General features: G+C 38.2%; 1 protein-coding gene across 1 annotated transcript; it reads right to left on the reverse strand.

The window, feature by feature from the left end:
• Positions 1-2,479: 2,479 nt before the first annotated feature.
• Positions 2,480-21,577, reverse strand: LOC136260370 (guanylate cyclase soluble subunit beta-1-like). The gene is made up of 7 exons (XM_066054083.1): positions 21,463-21,577; positions 21,322-21,395; positions 6,686-6,810; positions 5,166-6,331; positions 4,306-4,452; positions 3,837-3,991; positions 2,480-2,894 (listed from the first exon to the last, which is right to left on the reverse strand). The coding sequence occupies exons 1-7, from the start codon at positions 21,463-21,465 to the stop codon at positions 2,594-2,596; spliced, it is 1,971 nt and encodes a 656-aa protein (XP_065910155.1). The 5' UTR covers positions 21,466-21,577; the 3' UTR covers positions 2,480-2,593.
• Between the last annotated feature and the right edge of the window lie 33 nt (positions 21,578-21,610).

The raw sequence follows: 21,610 nt of genomic DNA on the forward strand, positions 1-21,610 counted from the left end.
AGTGTGTTGCTGTCCATGAAAGAGAGTTGCTTGATGTTATCATCAGGTCGCTGTGTTGCCAATAAACACTGCAGCTGTTTCATGGATGTCTGTAATTGTGTCACCACGTTGGTAATGTTTTGTAACTGTTTGTTTAGCTCAACATTATTCTCCTCTAATTGTTTAATACGTCCGAGTAAAGCTTCTGGATCACTACTGTCCGTTTGATGTAACAACTGCTTTGCAGGTAGTGTGCGGGCCTTTGGTAATGATGCTGATTTTGCTGCTGTAATTTTCAGATAGCCATCCGAGTCATTACCAAATGTACTACATCTTTTTTCAATTGGTTTCACCATGCCAATAATTTCTTTTGGTATAACACAGTATTCATCTTCATCAATCAACTGATCATGTTCTGATATACTGTTAACTTGAACTGGTAATCTTGACTGCATGTTTCCTATCTCCTGTGGCTTGGGAGCTTGTGGCTGATGTAGAGGTATCCCCGGAGCTAGTGGCTGATGTAGAGGTGTCTCCTGTGGCTTGGGAGCTAGTGGCTGGGATATTTTACGTAGAGGTGTGTTATTTTTAGCTTCTACTAGATTTTCATACAGTGGTTCAATCTGTTGTGGTTCAGAATCTTCACTACTAGCTGACGGAACTGATCGGCGCATTGTCATGTATCTCTCACGTGGTGCACTTAGTTTGACGTTCATATATAAACTAGACTGCAGTTCATCTGCAGTCTCAGTAGTTGCCATCGTACAGTGACTAGCAGTACCAGAGAGTTCATAATTCTGTTTGGCTTCAATGGCTTCCCTTTGATCTTTATGTGAGTTTATTGACAAACACTGCAACTTGATAGGAAGATCTAGAGGTATTTCAATCATTTTGGCTGCTATTCCATCTGTCTTTGATACAGTCTTGGCCACAATACTTTTCTCATCACATTTGGCAGTCAATGTCAGAATGGAACCTGTTGTCCCAGTGGGCATGGAGTTATTGACGTCAATCAGCACAACATCAATTGGGAGCTTTTTCACATACCACAGACATTCTGACATGTACATCTTGACATCCTCTGGCTGAGTGGAAAAGAAGCCAACTTGTGTTGGTGGTAATCTCAACTTCCTGTCTTTACGGTCGTAGCAAAGGAGGCAGCTCTTGCCGAATGTATCACGTTCCTTGCGTGATGGAAACAACAGCCCATCATCACTGAGTTGCATTGATTGTGCAGTTTTGGAGTCAACACGAACTACTTGAGGCAGTTCACCACAGGAATACAACTCACCCACACCTTTATAAATATGTCCTTGTGGTCCATAGGATGGGTCTACTGGGGAGTACAAGAGAGTGGAGTCACGTGGAACACTGTACGTAATTTTCTGCTTATCTATAGCCGTCACCACTTTCGTAACATTCTGGAAGCACAATAAGAGGACCGTATCATTAGAAATCCTCGATGTTTCAGTAGGTCCATAGTAGCCCTCCACAACTCTAGCCATCTGGGGAAGGGTAAACTGGTCAGACAACTCCGCGAGCGTGTAGAATTTGTGCATTGGATTTAATTGGTCTTGGGCGACGTGCGGTGGACGTGGCATAGTTCTAGTGTTCTCGTAGATATCTGCAGACGATCCGGCACTCACGGAATGACGCAGGTGTCTTCGTGCGTCTTGAGTCGTGTTCTCCGAGAACGGGAGACTTGGCAAAGGTTGTAGTGAGTAGCGATCAGATCTTCGAGGCAACATTCTTTTCTCCACATACACGAACGTACGCGTGATAGCTAGACAGGTCTAAAACTAACTGCAGCCTGTTGTCTTATATAAGTTATCTCTGCTAACTGCTGCATTGCATACCAATGACGTCACAGCTTAGCTTCTTCTATTATCGCGCAGGCGCTTATCCATATTTTTATATTGTTTAATTAGCAGAGCCCGCCTGGGGCATAAGTGCTAATGTACATTAAATTAAAAGTGATTGTATAATAATTGTTTGAAGCTGTCAATAGTTTGTTGGTTGATGATGTCTTGTGGTAGTCCATTCCATTCTGGTATTGTTCTTGGAAAAAATGAGTACTTATAATTGTCTATTGATGTATGATAGTGTAGGAATTTTTGTTCATGATTAGATCTTGTAATAGTATCTGTTGTGATTAGTGTTGACTTCTGGTTCTGGCGTCGCTAAACTAGTTCAGATATTGTCTCTTTTTCGAATGTGAGAAAGTCATGCAATCTATAGGTGCACGTGATCGGCTAGACTGCTTTCTTGCTGCTCTGGTGGAGCCGGAGCCACACTACTGTTGACACTATAGTTACTACTTGAGTGTTGCATAGCTCGCATAGTTTGTAACTGATAGTTCCATATATAGGTAGAACTCAATTATGTGAATTTAAAATACTAAAATAATATAGCTAATTATTTTTAATATCAAAAATAAACTCTCTAGCTGTCACAGTAGCTACTACTGTACAAAAGTTTTATCTTGCAAAATTAGTGCATATAAAAATGATGCAAAAAGTCATTATGACAATATTATAATAGAATATATTATTATAAAGACTGTGATTATATGAGTTAGCTAAACCTACAGTACTAGTACATACAATGACAGCATTTATACACAACTATCCCATAGTGTTAACACACTGAATAACAAGACAACACATGATATAAACAACACTATATTTGGCTTCTTGACAGCAGAAGCAGAAGGGTCTTGTACAGGCGTGGTCACCTCAGGAGGTACCTTGGTGTGGGTAACCATGACAGGGACCTTTGTGTCAATGTCATCGCAGTAGCTGACTTTGCGACCCCTTGCCTCCATCAACCAATAGGTTGGTACTTTCTCTGCAACATTTTTAAACTCCATGGCCTTCCGAAACCCAAACTTGAAATCAGCATTGTTCTTCAAGAGCCTACACACGTGCACAATATGTTTAGCAGTGATAAGTACACGTATACCTATCTGAAGTAAAGGACAACATTTTCAAGGAACTAATTCACGTGTGCAATGAAACAGGTTTGGCATTTACAGCAGTGTCAGTTTTCCTTTGGTATACTGTTTTGACATTAGTTACCATATAAGTTAGCAACTACATGTATTCCAGGAGGTGAATGAGTCATGTTAACTGGAGTCACAATAATGATTTTTTTTAAAAGACAAAATTTTGAATGAGTGGTCTTAAGACTGGGTAATGACAAAATGGAGAGATTTTAAAATCTTCCTTCTAGTCACATTCTACCCAGCAGCCTTTTTAAAAAGCTTCCATGGTGAAAAATATTTACAAACACCCCTCAAATCATTGTATTCTTCATTTTCATCACTACAATAATCTGTACATCATATTTTGGTAACCACTTGTACAAACACACTGCCTTGTAAAAGTGATAACTTTCTAGACTTAGCTGCCTGCATATGCGTCTTCATGTATACATATCTTGTAATTTAAAGAGCCCATATTTTATACACACACTACTCACAACACCACCACACACACACACAACACTACACACATGCACACATACACTATGCACACGTCACATTTGGGCCATTTAACTAAGCAACACTGACTCCTTAGTCACACCTGTGTTATCAGTTCATTGTTTGTAAAAAATGGTAATATTTTTTACAGTGACAAACATCTGGCCACCTGCTGTTCGAAAAGCCCATACCACCTAATTTGGCTGTGAAGTGGCCTATATATTCTGCTGCTCCAAAGACACTTAACTATACTCGTAGGAAAGCATGGTTCTTATTATACAGTACACTAACAGTACTTTCAACACAGAAGATTATTCTGGCTGCCACTACAACTTTACTACTGTAAATAAATAGTGTCCCTTACTGTGCAACTTACTTGTATGTAGCTTCAGTGACTTGTATCTTACCAGCCACTCCACTGCTCTCAGTACGACTGGCAATATTAACTGTGTCACCAAAAAGGCAGTAGCGAGGCATACGATTACCAACAACTCCAGCAACAACTTTGCCACTGTGAATGCCGATGCGAATCTACATAGCAGTACATAACAGTAAATGTACACCAGTGATAATGGCAGTGTATTTGATACACACTGTTGTATCACTACTGCAATGTGGCAAAAAGTATAAGATATTTTCAAAGATTGTATACATGTGATAGTCATGTGAGCAACAAAGGATCACAGTTGCTGATCAGAATCGCTTAATACCTACTGAACACCATTACCAAAAGTATTTGTACACATCATGAAATAAGTCCAACACATTATAAAACAAATTTGATATACAATTGTACGGCATGTATAACTCGCCACACATTCATAACAGAAAATATTGATACATACATTGATGGGATTTCCATCCACAGGACTTTTCACATCTTGGCAACACAACATCATGTCAAGTGCCTGATTGCACACTTTTTCTGCATGATTGTCATAACGTGTTGGTAGACCTCCTACCACCATGTAGGCATCACCGATTGTCTCCACCTGAACCATAAACATAACTTTATTTATGCATTATTTGGTGTTTCAAGTGTCACCATGACATTTCACTCTCATTAAACCAATAATATTAGTGTACACTACTATTATGAACTCTTGCATTCTATATAATTGATGTTACATGCACTTTTGCTACAGTATTGTACAGTGGAAATTATCTAATCAGGTCACTGTATAATAAGGCCATCGTAAAAATTCCCAGCTGTGTCATTTGTATATGATGTGATCCACCTAATGCAACTTTCCACTTAACAAGGTCACACATTCTTTGTCCCTATAATGACCAACTCTGCACACCTACCAATACAACCACCATCATTGGATGGTGTTTGACAAGTGAATGATATCAGCTGTTTTACAGAGGTGGAGGAATATGAAAAAGTTGGGGGGGGGGGCTCAAAATTATGTGCAAAGTAGCTCCTTTTAGGGTCTGTAGGCATGCCCCCCCTAGAAAAGTTTTGAAAATAGGTGCCACAAGATTGAAACTGGCGGCACTTTTGCAAAAGTATTGTAAATTAAAATCTTTCAGGTACAACACATGTACAATGAATCATTCCACTATATGATATATATACGTAGGTAATTATTGGAGGAGCTCTGCGCCTCTCATCTGAAAGTTGGGGGCTCCAGCCCCTCTAGCCCCCGCCTTCCGCCGCCACTGTTTTATTGTACCAACACAACTACTACACAATTCTTACCTTGTAGACGCCGTTGTAATCAACAAACTTGTCAAACAGACGATACAACTCATCAAGCATCTTCACCACATCCTGGGGTTCCACCAAGTGGCCAATAGCAGTGAAGCCTTCAATATCACTGAACAATATTGTAACTGATTTGAACAGTTCAGCTTCAACTTGTTGGTTGGCCATCAGTGCCTCCATAGCAGACACAGGTAGAATATCATTGAGTAGTCTCTTCATTTTGCCCATTTCAGTATCCAAGCATGTGCGGGTTGACTCAAGCAAGTCAATGTCACTTTCCAACATCTCCTTCTCCACTTTCATTATGATGAGAGCTCGCATGGCATCATGGATTGGGATATCACTGATGAACATATTGTTAGCTTCAAGATCCTTCAAGGTCCTGATACGTGGTGAGCAGAGGAATAACATGTGGTTAGTCTTGCTAAGGTGTATCATCTGGCCCACCAGCTGCAATGGATTGCTGCCGTTAGCTTTATGATTCAGACGGAGCACATAGATTGTGTTGATGTGTGTCAGTATAACATCAAAAGACAGCACAAAATGTGGTCGCTCTAATGTGAAGTATGTCAGAAGGTTACGGTCAGAATCATTTCTTTCTTCATGGTGTGATAATAATACATCCAGGGATATTCCCACTTGTACCATCTCCAACTGGAAATCAAAGATGATGTGAAATGGAAAAGCAAAACGGAACGTGTCAGGAGTGACAGTCACACGACTCTCTACAGGAAACAAACCATTGGGAGATTCTGGATACAATATCTCACGGGAGATTTCTGAACTACAAGGACCAATCTCCTTAATACAGAACACACTATGATCGTGATCAGGACCTTTCCTGACCACGTAACTAACATCAACTTCCAACCCATACAGCTCCCGTCCCACGTTCTTCACCACACCAATTACAATGGAGTCCAACTTTCTGTGTGAATAGTAATGAAGCAACAAATTGCCATCTTCTTCACTACAGCGAAATGATGGTGCTCGCATTTCTTTGTAAACTATTGTGAGGTGGTCGTGTAGTGCATCTAAGTTGGTAAGGAAGTCTTTTATTGATCGGCCAAGTAACTGCAGAGTCTTGGCATAGCCAGACTCTTGACACCAGAGGAGAAACTGCTCCCCAAACATCTCCAGGATGGTATCAGCATCCAGTCCTGTAAGGAGAATAGAAAATATTATATACCATGGCACTTCAAACTAAGGGTTTCAAATTTTCATAAAGCTCTTTGTATTCTGAAATGAAGTATGTATGTGACTGAACTGTATTTTCAAAAGTGGAATTCATGAACTAAAGTGTACTGTTCAAAAAAAGTTGCCATTTTTACTTATGAATTTTACTAATTAGACCTACTAAGATGTGTTGAAATGTCCCTACAATGCATACTTTGAAATTTTGTTTAATTATTTGCTGTAGTGTAATACATCCCTATTATGCCTAAAATTCTTTTTTTCTATGGAATCCATACATGGAGTTTACAAAATGGTTATTCAACCAACAATGTAATTACCCAGTATATCAGTTGCTGCCTCAATGATCTGGTATGTAACGGACTCATCGTACACAACACCAATCTTGAATGAGTTATCATCTCCAATTATGCATGAATCTGGAGAATTCTCAAACACTTTAGCTCTGCAAGATAATGGATAGCTATAGATAAAGCTAATACAAATAATGATACGAGAACACATCTAGAGCTCAAACAAAGTTTACTAGTGGAAATTCATGGATATTTCCAACTATCTATGACAACTAAATATTGCAACATGAAGGTAGACTACATGTGTTGAAAATCATTCATGGAAAAAATATTCACAAATTTTGCAATTTTAGATTTATTTGTGAATATTTTATTCCCCATCATAATTATGTCTTTTGTAAAAAAAAATAAAAAAAACTTAAAAATACCCCTTGAAGAACTTAAAAACTTTTGTTCCTTTAGCAGTGCCTGTATATAGCTGTAACTACTAGCACAGAGTCTCCAATCCTTACAATGAATAGAAATAATTATAGCTACTAAGGTTTAATCATGCAACATTTGCATAGGCCAAAAATGTGATTGCTTTACTGCAAGAGGCTAAGTTTTGCATCACACTAAACTGCTAGCTGTGCATAGTCATGCACAACGTCACATGATCCAAACAGAGAAGCAAACATTGGTAAGTGACAGCAGAAGCAAACCAAGAGAAATGGGACAGATAGTCATTCACTATGGCGTGCCTTAGTTTTTCTTCCAGACCAGTCGTGCTTATTATATCATTATGCTTTAGTCTCATCCTCAGTATCATAAACATTGCCCACTTTTCTGCTGCAAACACAGCATGTCACAGTCACAACACATAGTGTTGAATTCAGTTCCATTTGAACACTTCTGTCTGCACCACGAGTTATTCTGTAAGGTTTTTTAAAGTGAACAGGCCACAAGAAACTTTGATTGGCAACTTTGCAACGTGGAAGTTATAGTAAGGACGGAACTGATATCAACAATAATGCTAGTGCATGACCAATGGGATGTAGACACAAGCCTGATTGTTAAATTGCTTTACGCAATAAGTCGTGAATGTTTTCTTGTGAGTAAGGAAAGGATAGACCATTTGTGAACGCTTTTTTCCGTGGTTCATTCCCATTATAAGGTATATGAATGCATAATCAGGTTGTGTATTACTCTTATTCACTTATTGGCTTGCTAAAATTTCATGTTTTCTGACATCACAGGTTCCAAGACAACTATACACATCATGCACATCTAATAATTGTTGAATGCTAACAATTTAATTTTGATTGGACTTTATTACAAAGCATGCAAAAAGTCGGCTATATTGGACAAAAGTTGATCAATAGACTGAAGTGATACTAATCACAATCATAATACAGTGTACGGATCTCCCAATTTATGCTACTCCCAAAATGCTGTCACCAAAAATCATCAAAGAAATGTTTTGCGTGATGAAAAGCAACGTCAAATATACTGTTAAAAAGGGGAAGTTTTTTTTAAAACTTACTATTTGAGAAAAACAGTAGGATCAAAATACTCTAATAAAGCAGTTACCCTAATAACCACAACGGTTGCACATGCATATCATAGCTATGCTACAATTAAAATATAGTGTTATTAGTTCAAAAAATCCATAATGAAATACAACATAGCTATGGGGAAAAATACATAGAATAAAACTACTAAATTCCTAAGTCCCTGTAAAAATTCCTACACAACATAGTTATGTAGATTCTTTCACCATAGCTATGTTGTAATAGCTACTATTATTGATACCTCACTTCGTTGGATCCCTATTTCATTATTAAATTTTAATAGTACATATTAGTGCGACTATATTTTATTATACCATCATCATACAGTATGATAGTACTGTATGGACAACAAAGGAGTAGGTGTGGCCCACGAAATAACATCACCCAAAAACCACCCTCAATTTTCCCTAATGACAATGAGGCAGTATTGGTTAGGTAAAACCAAGCCTTCAGATCGACTCGAAACGCTTTCAACAAGTTGCTACAGAATTTTTTAAAAATAATTATTTGATGGAATTTTCTACCGACCGAGTAACTGACTGACTGACTGACTGACTGACTGACTGATGCCTTCAGACAAGTGTAACTCGATAACGGCTAAGGCTACGGGCTTGATTTTTTCACAGTTCGACATCGTTTCGACCCCAAAATGTGCCTTTTGGCATACCATAGTACGTACAATGCATTCTTCATGGACTTACCAGTGTCCTCCTTTGTGTCCCATTCATCTTTGCTGACAGCAAAAAAAGTGTCAATTGGGCGGTAGCATGTGATGGCTTCCCTTCATAATGGAAACTGTCCGTATTTTTCATAGTGACTATTTTGATTGCAGAGGTGCTTTTCGAACAGTTCTTGATTTGTACTGTGTAACAGGTTGAACATAGCCGACAACGAAGCATAATGGATACTTCACTTTTCAGACAATAATTGATATAACTGGGGAGTGCAGCACTATTTCTTTCTTTCGGTATGCATGGATTGCAGATGTGCTTTTCGAAAGTTCTTGATCCGAAATGCTGTGTAACAGGTTGAACATAGCTGACAATGAAGCGTAATGGATACTTCACTTTTCAGACGATAACTGATATACAGGGCGCACGGCACCATTTCCAGATGTGGTATGTGTGGGTTCACCAGTCATAATAATTATTTACAAAAAAAGTTAACAAACAAGCACACAGAAACATTTGGAATTTTCAACTAGAGTAGGGACCATAGCACTTCGATAAAAAGTACTGAAACAAGCTGGAGTAGTGCACAATATTAAATCACAGTTAAACAATAAGAAGTGTTATATCCCTACTGTGCTCAAGGTACCATAATGGAAATACTCAGTAGGGATATAACACTTCTTATTGTTTTACTGTGATTTAATATTTTGCACTATTCCAGCTTGATTCGGTACTTTTTATCGAAGTGCTATCAGGTCCCTACTCTAGTTGAAAATTCCAAATGTTTCAATAGTAGGGACCACATTTGAGTAGGCGTGGCCCACAAAATAACATCACCCAAAAATCAGCCTCAATTTTCCCTGATGACGATGAGGCAGTATAGGTTAGGTAAAACTAAGCCCAAACAAGCTTTCAGATCAACCCGAAACGCTTTCAACAAGTTGATACAGAATTTAAAAAAAAAATTAATGGAATTTTCTAGTGACTGACTGAGTAACTGACTGGCTGATGCCTTCAGACAAATGTAACTTGATAACAGCTAAGGCTATGGGCTTGATTTTTTCACTGTTCGATGTTGCTTCGGCCCGAGGGGTGCCTTTTGGCAAACCACAGTGCATACAATGCATTCTTCATGGACTTACCAGTGTCCTCCCTTGTGTCCCATTCATCTTTGCTGACAGCAAAAAGTGTCGAATTGGCATGATGGCTTCTCTTCTTAACAGAAATCATCCGTATTTTTCATAGTGGCTACTTTGATTGCAGAGTTGGAACAGGATAACTCAGAGCAGCCTTACAAGTGCAGTATTATTTGTTTATGATTTGTGGTGCCACAACATTAAACCTCAGACTTTGAGGTGTCAACACCAGCCTAAACGCAAAATGCATTCATAACCTTGTTTACCAGTGTTACTTTGACTTGTGGGATTGTAGTCCATATAATCTCATTGTAATGCATATACAATCTCATTGTGTCAATCTGTATTACACACAAGGCTCGTGTGCATGCATATAACCTAGTTTGTAGCTGAACTCTCTATAGGATGATTTGTTTGTAGCTAAACTGTTTACAGGGTGACTTTAAACATAGTTGAACACTCTAATAGGATGAAGGCACTATTAGAATATCTTGATCTCTCACTACATCTTGATCTCACACAGGTTACATGAAGTCAATGGCTTATACTCAGAGTTCTTCTACACCACTTAAACACTCCTCTACACTGACTAATCTACTTAAATTTCAAATTTTGGCACATTCCCTTCAGCAGAGGCATGTCAACAAATCTTGTATTTTTATTCATGAACTGCATGTCTGTTACATGTAATACTGATTGAAACAATGAGATTGATGCACTACACAATGAGATAATATGTACTACAATGAGATTGTATGGTTGGTGTTTTGATAACTCCATGACCGTCATTCAATTTCTTTTAAACCACAAAAGCTTTGCACTACGATTTTACATACAAACAGATTTTGAAATCATTCCTTCAAGTGGTATGATACATAGGCATGACACAAATTGCATTTGTTTTTTTACTCGATCTATACAAAAATTGGACTGTAAATGCACTTTAATATACTCTTACCACCCTCCACATTTAAGGTATATTGACCAAAGCATGCGCAAGTTATTACGATTTTTCTAAAGAACATAAGACATACTTTTAAGGCACACATCACAGTGATGGCTCAGTGAATTAATTTGGAATAGAAGATGCCCTGCCATGAAAAACTTTCCACAGCAAAAATGGTGAATTCCCATTCAGGCACTATCAAGCTATGGATGTTTTCTTAGTTCTTGTAAAATACGTACTTGTCTGTTTCATGGCCACTCATGTTTGATGTAGATATAGTATAGCCTTATTTCATATCCCAAACACTATTTGAGTATTCTAAGAGATACATCTGGAGCAAAAATCTCAGAAATGCAGAGGGGTGGAGAGCAGTGTTGAAACAGGGTTACTACCGCTGATGCAGATGACCTGCTGACTTGGATTTGACCTGGATGTGACCATTAAAACTGATCAGGCATGCACCGAGAGCTACTATATGTTTTGGGTGTTCTATATACTAGTGCGTTAAGTGCAAGGGTAGTTATATAGCTAAAGTCTTTGAGCAGGCTGTAGGACCAGGTGTCCTACAGACCTTCAGCACTTGTGCTGTAAAGCATTAATAAATAAAAATAAATAAATATGAAAACTAAACAGCTAAGGTTTATAATAATAACAACAAGTACACAGAAATGCACAGTAGGGATATGACACTTCTTATTGTTTAATATCGTGCACTACTCCAACTTGTTTCAGTACTTTTTATCGACGTGATATGGTCCCTACTCTAGTTAAAAATTCCAAATTTTTCTGTGTACTTGTTTGTTAACTTCTTTTGTAAATAATAATTATGACTGGTGAACCCAAGCATACCGCATCTGAAATGGTGCCGCGCACCCCAGCTATATTAATTATCGTCTGAAAAGTGAAATATCCAATACGTTTCATTGTCAGCTATGTTCAACCCGTAACACAGCATTTCTGATCAAGAACTGTTCAAAAAGCACCTCTGCAATCCATGCACACCGAAATAAATGGTGTCACGTGCCCCAGCATTATGAATCAAGAACTGTTCGAAAAGCGCCTAAAGTAGCCACTATGAAAATACGGATGATTTCCATTGCAAAGGGAAGCCATCAAGTGCTACTGCCAAATCGACACCTTTCGCTGTCAGCCAAGATGAATAGACACTAAGGAGGACACTGGTAAGTCCATGAAGAATGCAGTGTACGTACTGCGGTATGCCAAAAGGCACCTCTTCGGCTAGTGAAAAATCAAGCTTGTAGCCTTAGCAGTTGTCGAGTTACACTTGCTGAAGGCATCAGTCAGGCAGGCAATCAGTCAGTAGAAAATTCCATTTAATTTTTTTTTTTTTAAAATTCCGTAGCAACTTGTTGGAAGCGTTTTGGGTCAATCTGAAAGCTTATTTGGGCTTAGTTTTACCTAACCAATACTGCCTCATTGTCATCAGGGAAAATTGAGGCTGGTTTTTGGGTGACGTTTTTTTCATGGGCCACGCCCAATCCTTTGTGGTCCCTACTACACTGTATGATGATTCCTAGTTGAACTTAAAATTCCTTATTTTCATTTACTTTTTTTGCAACACTTTTTGCAACATTATTATGACTAGTGCATAAATGAATGTACTGCATTCGTTCAATGGTTTGAAGGGTGCATTATTCGAATGACATATGCAAAGTTCAAATTTTGTGCATGCTTGTGCATGTGCAACCTGGTTATATTAGCGAGCAGAAGACCGTAAGGGTCTGACTGCTCATCACACCATGACTAATTTTTGCCATGGGCAGTTACACTTGAGACACCTGAAAGTAATAGAAGGTGGTTGTACTAGGTATCTGACACAAGTTAATTAACTTGCACAATGAGTGGCCACGCCCACCGCTAATCGTGAAGTGCAGTTGGGACAAGTTGTAGAGGAAGAATATTTGCCAGTTTTGTACTACTGTAAGATCTTTTAGCAGCAACTTCTTGTTTTGTGTTTTCTCCAGCTGCTATATCTTGTTAAACAGACGTGTCAACATAAGAAATTCCATTTTCCAAAGGGAGCTAGCCGAAACAAAATTAAAACTATGGATTAAGCTACAATGCACTCAAAATTATGCCACCTATGCAATATGTAGCTAACTGTAGCTATAGCACCATACAATATTCATCAAAGCTTTGAATGTTACATTCAAACCCTCGATGCATAAAATCGACATTCGTTCATGAACTAATTATGACTGGTGAACCGGTGTATACCGCATTATAAGAGTGGTGCCAGGTTTATTGTTTTTGTCTGAACATGTGCCCCAACTATCAGTTACTGAACTAATGAAGTGGCCGTTATGCTTCATTTTCAGCTATGTTCAGTCCATTATCCAGTATTACGAACAAAGACACTACAAGAAGGACAGTTGTAATGGACAACTCTTACAAACGTAGGAAGACATTGCATGATGCTACTGCAAATTGACACTTTGGGCTGTCAGCAAAAATAAATGGGACAAAGTAGGACACAGGTAAGTCTATGAAGCATGCATAGTACATACTGTGGTATGCCTAAAGACACCTGTCAGGGTGAAGTGATGTTGAACAGTGAAGAATCAAACCTGTAGCCTTAGCTGCTATTGAGTTACACTTGTCAAAAGGCATCAGTTAGTCAGGCACTCAGTCAGTCAGCAGAAAATTCCACTAAATTGTTTTTTATAATTTTGTAACAATCTATTGGAAACATTTCAGGTTGTACTGAAGGAACTTTTGGGCTTAGTTATACCTAACCAATACTGCCAAGGCACCATGAAAGTATTGTGAGGCTGGTTTTAGGGTGATAGTTTTGGCCAGAAAAGCCCAAGCCCTACTGATATCTGAGTCTGACCTGGATCAGATTACATGTGATAATAAACAACAAGCTCAGTTGTACTGATGGGAATGTAGATATACAGACTCAAGAAATTTATATGCAGCCACACCGGATTATGTGTTACTGTCTATTAGCATAGTACAGGGAGCCATGCCCACTTATGGGGATTTTTTGATGCTGCTTGTAGGCATACATGGAGCCATGAAATTGTAGGTGTTTGTACAGAAGTAACAGAATGGTGTGTACTAATGGTGGTTACGCCAAAATAGGAAACAAACCGCAAAGGCATGTTTAAATGCTTGTCACGATCAAACTGGGGAATGATGCTCCAGTACAGAAATTGCAGCTGAAGAAGTGTAAATATTAGCTGTGTCAGATGCCATGAAGGGATGTCATCATTGTCCATTATTTGTTGATCCATGTTTCATGGGATGATGTACCACAAAAAATGTTCTCAAGATAATATTTTACTATTCTCTTGTTTGCATACTCAATCCAGTTAAAAATAATCCCGTCACCATAATTAAATTAAACATTGTGTGCTTGTGAATAAAATTATGGCATCTGGCTTGCTACAAAAGACATTTTTAGATGTTACTTTAAAGTAAAACAAGTTTTGATGAGACACGATAATAACCAATCTTAGATGGCTAAAAGACATGTTAGTGTGTATGGTACATTATGGCATGCACAGTAGGGAATAGTTACATGTACACTGTGGTCAGTACACTGTGGTCAGTACACTGTGGTCAGTACACTGTGGTCAGTACACTGTGGTCAGGCTATGGGTGAGTGGGTGTTTATTTGGTATCTCATTTCATCATTTACTAAAATGATCCATCAGTTTATTCATAATTGTACTGGCCATACATCAATCAGTACTCCCTAATACCATTCATTCCTCATATGGACATACATTATCAAATGTAGTCATGGATACCATGCAGTTCTATGAATGGTCTACTAGTAACAAATTATGAACACGTTGGAACAAAGAATGATTTTGTGTATGGAGGTATGTAGATTTGCAAAATCTTTTGGCCTTATTATGTATGGAGTGTGGCTAGTCTCACCCTGCCAGCCGCCTGTATTTTTTCTTTTGTCATTAGTCAGGAGATCTTGACCAAATGATAAACAGGCTGGTTATCAAGAGTATTCTTCTACCTTAAATAATTGTATCATTTACTGCAAGGGCAGATCGGGGGGAAGGAGGTTGGTTCCATGGAACCCTTTACTTTGGAAGCCTTAATGTTACTTTGAAAAGCTGCTGCCAAGTTTTCCTTACACAGGATCCGTTTATCAGTCACAGAAATATTTATTGCAAACACTTATAGTGCTGATTTTACCTCTTGTTAATATCTTCATATGTAATAGGCGTCTCTAAAATAATTATCATCTTTATGAAGCTATTGCAGTTTCAGTTGCTTTTCTAAAGACCTAAATGGTAAAATTTAACAGTGAAATATTGCCGTAGAGTATGAAATATTGCTATATACTAGCTAGACTGAAGCTGCAATTACCATGTAACAACTTATTTTAAAGTCTGGACCCACCCCATGTACTGGATAGTGGTAGACACTCTGTAGTCACACTTGTTGAAATATGATCAACCATTGTGGTTCGCACATGAGTGCTACATTTCCTGTTTATACAGACAATTCAATTTATTGATAGGTATGGATAAACAATTCATTTTTTTGCATTTATCAACATGTGAACTGCTTACAGTTAGAATGGAACCACAGTTATTCTGGATATCTTTAAGACTACACGGTCCTCCTAAGATGCCCTTACTAGTGAAGTGTCCTGATTTCAAGACATTGTAAGTGGCACCAATGCAAAAGGGCCCATGAACGTAAGTCCCCTCTCCACCAGTGTTGAAACTGGGTTGGCTCACAGGTCAACTGGGTCTGACCAGCTTTACAGATTATCCAGGTCTGACCCGATTGGATCATGTGTGAAGCAATTAGTTGGGCGATATGGCAGTGTATAAATCAACTCCTGATGCAACCCAGCTTATTTTGTGACACTTATCAGGATGACTGCCTGCAGTCATACATGCAGCCACACCCATTTCTCAGTAGTATTGCAGGCAATCATTATTTTATTTCTTGTTCCCGTCACCGTCTGCATCAATTTTTAGGTAGCCGCACTAAATTTTAATTATTAGATTATAGATCACATGAATGTACTATTTCATGTCAGAATGAGGCACAGAATGAATAAGTGGTAAGGTAATTGTATTACCTGTGCATATGAACTAAGCTAAGGGGTTGGAGTCCCCTCCACTGTTGTTCAACAGGGCATAGTCTGCACTTAAAGATCAAGATACTCTAATAGAACAGTCATATACTCAAATAAGTGTATAATCAATAACCACCTCCCATCCACATTAAGTTTTGTTATACTATGTGAAGGGAACAAGCAATATAATAATGATGGCCTATGCACAAATCCATGCCCATAGCTACCTGCAGGCTTATGTGGAGTCACGCCTACCATTCGATTGCTATTGTACAAGACTTGGACTAGTCTTGTAGTGCAGTAGGCCAGCTTCTTTCATGGGTCACACCCACTATAGTAGTATTTGTAAGTATGATGTGTTAGGTATGCGCAAAGCCACACCCACTTGCAGGAAATGTATTTTGCTATCCGCAAACTTAAATGGAACTATGCCTATTGACTGATATCATACAGTACGATAGTAACTGTATAGTAGGAACCACAAAGGAGTAGGCGTGGCCCACAGAATAATATCATCCAAAAAACAGCCTCAATTTTCCCTGACAACAATGAGGCAGTATTAGATAGGTAAAACTAAGCCCAAAAAAGCTTTCAGATCAACCCAAAACGCTTTCAACAAGTTGCTACGGAATTTTAAAAATAATTTATTTAACAGAAGTTTCTACTGACTGACTGAGTAAGTAACTGACTGATTCCTTCAGACAAGTGTAACTCGATAACGGCTAAGGCTACAGGCTTGATTTTTTCACTGTTCGATGTCACTTCGGCCCGACTGGTGCCTTTTGGCATACCGCAGTATGTACAATACATTTTTCATGGACTTACCAGTGTCCTCCTTGTGTCCCATTCATCTTTGCTGACAGCAAAAAGTGTTGATTTAGTGGTAGCACGTGATGGCTTCCCTCCGTAACGGAAATCGTCTGTATTTTTCGTAGTGGCTATTTTGATTGCAGAGGTGCTTCTTGAACAGTTCTTGATTCGTACTGCTGTGTAATGTGTTGAACATAGCAGACAACGAAGTGTAATGAATACTTCACTTTTCAGACGATAATTAATATAACTTTGTAATAGCTGACAATGAAGTGTAATGGATACTTCACTTTTTCAGACGATAATTGGTAATTTGGTAGCTGGGGTGTGAGGCGCCATTTCTTTTGATGCGGTATGCGTGGGTTCACCAATCATAATAATTTATTTTACAAAAAACAGTTAACAAACAAGTACACATAAAATGTGGAATTTTCAACTAGAGTAGGGACCATAGCACATCGATAACAAGCACTGAAACAAGCTGGAGTAATACACAATATTAAATCACAATAAAACAATAAGAAGTGTTTACTTGAGCACAGTAGGGATATAACCCTTCTTAGAAATTTTACGTAATATTTCCTTTGATGTCTGAGGTTACTAAATCAAACAGAAACCTGTGGTGGGGTTACTAAATAACCTGTGGTCTCGCCAGTGGTTGTTTACTACATTCATCAAACAAAAATCGGCAAAGCCAAAAACAAAATGTCCTTACTGTTAGCTTACTTTCTGGACAAGACAAGCATCATTAGCGTTTAGATAGTCTAGGCGTTCAATACACCATTGTCCAGCATGGATGGTGTGGTGCTGACACAACAAACTCGAAGGATAAATCTTGATGCTAGCACTCACTATTTGCTTCTTAATTGCTTATGTTCTGGACAAGACAAGAGTGTTTCTAGCCTGGTATAGTAACTACTTGATACTAGTGCAATGCTTGTGAATGCCACAACCCGATCAACTCAACTTAAGGATAAATCCCAACACTGGTATGCACAGTTTGCCACTTTCTCTAACTCTTTCTTAACCTAAGAAATTTTCTAAACCACTTAGAATAGGTCGACATCGGTTTCTACGCTATTTAGAACCCTTCAGATGATGTGGGCTTGGCTACCCACAATTAATTACTAATTACTTCGGCCTGCAGCCTCAGTAATTAAGTTTGTGGGTAGCCTCACCCTCGGGTCACTAAATAGCGTAGAAACCTTTCTAACTAATACTCATTGTTTTACTGTGCCTTAATATCGTGCACTACTCCAGCTTGTCTCAGCACCCCTTATTGATGTGCTACTCTAGTTGAAAATTTCAAATTTTTTTGTGTACTTGTAGAAATAAAACAATGGAGGTTGTCTAGACTTGAAGATATACTAGTGGACATTAAATCTCTACTTCAGTCTTGGGTGAATACTGAAGTAGAGGTTAAATGTTCACCACTACATCTTCAGGTGTAGGCAACCTACTACTTTTTATTTCTATGATCCCTAATTGAATATAAAATCCATTCACTTGACCTGGAAAAACATGACCCAGATAATCCAGTTGACTCAATCCAGTTTCAAACCTGCATAGTATTGTCGATACACTCAGGTGTATGAATGCATGTTAGAAAAAAGAGAATCATTTCTAAATAGGATTTAGAGTATTATGAATATGTAATTATAAGCTTTGTTATTTGCAAAGTTTTCTTTCTCAATAAGATAATGATCAATGAGGATTCTAAGCTATCAATTACAGTTGTTCCTGATTGTTGAGTCTGTTCTTATTCGACAACTAAACAGTAAGTTGCACGTATGCAACTAAAATGTAAACATATTTTAAAAATCTATACATGTAATTAACCCTCAGGGTACCAAGGATTGCAGCAGTTGTCTTGTGTGAATCTGTGCGAACTTGTCTGTTACCACTTTAACTGCTGTGACCTTGTTCATAGGTTGTAACCATAGATCTAGCAATACTCCACTGATTCAAACTACGGACCGACAAACTTGACAAAACCATCCATGAAATCCAGTCGAAATCTTTAAGATTTCAAGTGAGATTTCAAAATATCTTTACTTGTCCAGATTTTACCAGTGATCTACAATATTTCAGGCTTGTTGCAGATCCCTTAAATTTAGACTAGAAGCTTCTTGGCTAAAAACTTTATATTAATGAGCAGCCTTCATGCACGGTCAGTACATTGACTATGTACACGTTCAAGATATTTCTCAACACATTTCAGGTTTTCTGCATGTTGCTCCAATAATCAAGTTCCTTATCTAAAAAATTTTATGCATATGCTCATAACAATTGGTAACACTATAATTATTTATGTAACTACTCTAGGGTTTTGCACAATACTTCATTTAATTATATAGGGCACGAATAAATTGTGACCGGGTGAGCAAAAACCTGCTGTTTTCGCACATTCCTCGAATTTCATTTTATTGCATCTCTGTAATCTATAGTAACAAAAAATACGTTGGTATATAGGTTTTATTGGTTTGAGTTTAATTTCAGTGCGTATGAACGTGATCAAAGCATGTGTAAATTTTCATGTAGCACATGTATTTTACCCAGTGTATTTCAATACAAAATAAAATTTTGCAAAAATGGCTGGTTTTCATTCAGCGGGTCACCAGAGGAGGTTGGTCATGCGTCATCAAACATCTCGTGATCTCAAAGAAAGGTTGAAGTAATTCAACCTACACACCTCTTAATATTCTAAGATAGATTTATATCCAAACCAGAGCATCCCAGCACCCTTACAAATCTCCTCAGTACATTGTGCTGCTTTCCTAGCTGCTAAACAAGTCTTAACATCTAGAACAATGTTTGGTTGTGTAATATTACATCATAGGCTTATGATGCATGAACAGAGTATATAGGATACTGGCAGATACCATTATGTTTACATAGCAATTGGTGAGGAATGTGACATTAACCAAACGATAAACATGAAAGCAGGAAGTCTAGTTTCCTGCTTGAACAGGTTACAAGTATGTGACATACTGTAAACAAAGGATATATAGAATAACTAACCTAGTGATTGATCTCCAACATCCCATACTTATGACTATACCTACTGTCCATGTAAGACTGTTTCTATACAGGGGCTTCTCTAAAAAGGGGTGAAGCAGTGCACCGCTCTACTTTACTCAAAATTCTGTTGATGTGGTAAAAATAATGTACATAGTTGATAAATTGACTTTGATGTTGATAACAAATTGACAGTTTTATTGCTCTACTTTATTTTGCTGGCAAAAGCTCTATATGAGTGCATCTACATGCAATAGTCAGCTATATACCAATCATTTGGTTATTTAACATTTAAGTCATAGAGCTGAAATGTACCAACTGTTATTAATAGCAAAAGATAGGACTACATTATTAACATATAATCTACATGTATCCTGTTAAAAGGACTTCTATTGATAATCAATCAACATAAATAGCTTCATAATAAGTTTACAATTGTATTCAGGCCATACCTATTGGATTCTATGTTGCATGGGCAAAATAATTTTAGATTTAGGTCGGTAGATCATTTGAAATGATAACGATATAGCAAGTTTAGCTAGTTTTAAAAGCCAGTAAGATTCACTATCAATATAGCTAATAGTTTTTGATAAAACGATAGCACTTTTGCATTCCACATGATTAACATTATTATTATTATTATTTGTAGCATTGGAGCTGCACAAAATAAAGGTACTGCTTGATATAATACGTCTCGCCATCTGCAAGGTGCATGTAACACACCTTGTGCTTCTAGTTACACACAACATGCTGGGCATGTAGTAATTTCACCTTAATAAGTCACTGCGTGAATACCATTTAGTAAGAAAACAAGCAGATGACTAGCCTCACAATTGCAAGGCCAGCTTGCATTTTGCTTTTCTCATTTTTCCAGACTAAATGACAAAAGAAACAAAAACTGGCCTGTATGCAGGTGAGACTAACAGGTGACATCCTGTGGCACATGTACCATGACCATGATTAACTTCATTTACACAATATCATGTAGTAACCTTATGACTAAGAATAATATTTATAACAATGAGTACAATGAGTAGCTAGTGTGCACAATTGAGTAGCTAGCTACTGGCTTGGTGTAGCAAGGCTACTAGCGTGGCAAAGCTGAATAGCTAGCTACTAGCTAGCTAATGAGTAGCTAGCTACTGGCTTGGTTCATTCCATTCCATCGTGATTGCACATACAACCATGCAGCACATCTATATAGCTATATGGCTATCCTACACGGCAAGGGCATCTATACTTAAGACACTATCAGCCAAAATCATTAAAAATAATCATGCCATTCATGCCTCGCCAATTTTCAGGAATAGCTACACCTGCAATACGATCTATTTATAATACTACACGACACTGACGGACTAGTAGTGAACCCGATAGCGCTGACGCTCGAATATACTGGCGCAGCTTTAATGCCCATAATCCACACTTATTACACAAAGAAATACTCACATTACTTCTTCCCACTTGTCAGTCCCGAATCGACGACGGATTAGCTTCTCCAACGCGGAGTTGACGAATCCATACTACAGAAACGGTAAAACACAAACGAATCGGACCCTCACTCGGTATGCAGGCCTTGCTACAACTTACCATGGTGTAGATGCGACGTTATGCTGCGAAGAGATCAGACTCTATTCGAGCCGGAAGACGTCTCTCGACTCGCACTACCGTAAGCTCATGCGCGTTAGGTTAAGATATAGTCTCGTGTGCATTAGCGCGAGCCCGGCTGGGCCTAAGG

The sequence above is a fragment of the Dysidea avara genome, chromosome 7, assembly GCF_963678975.1.
Source record: "Dysidea avara chromosome 7, odDysAvar1.4, whole genome shotgun sequence".
Taxonomy (NCBI): domain Eukaryota; kingdom Metazoa; phylum Porifera; class Demospongiae; order Dictyoceratida; family Dysideidae; genus Dysidea; species Dysidea avara.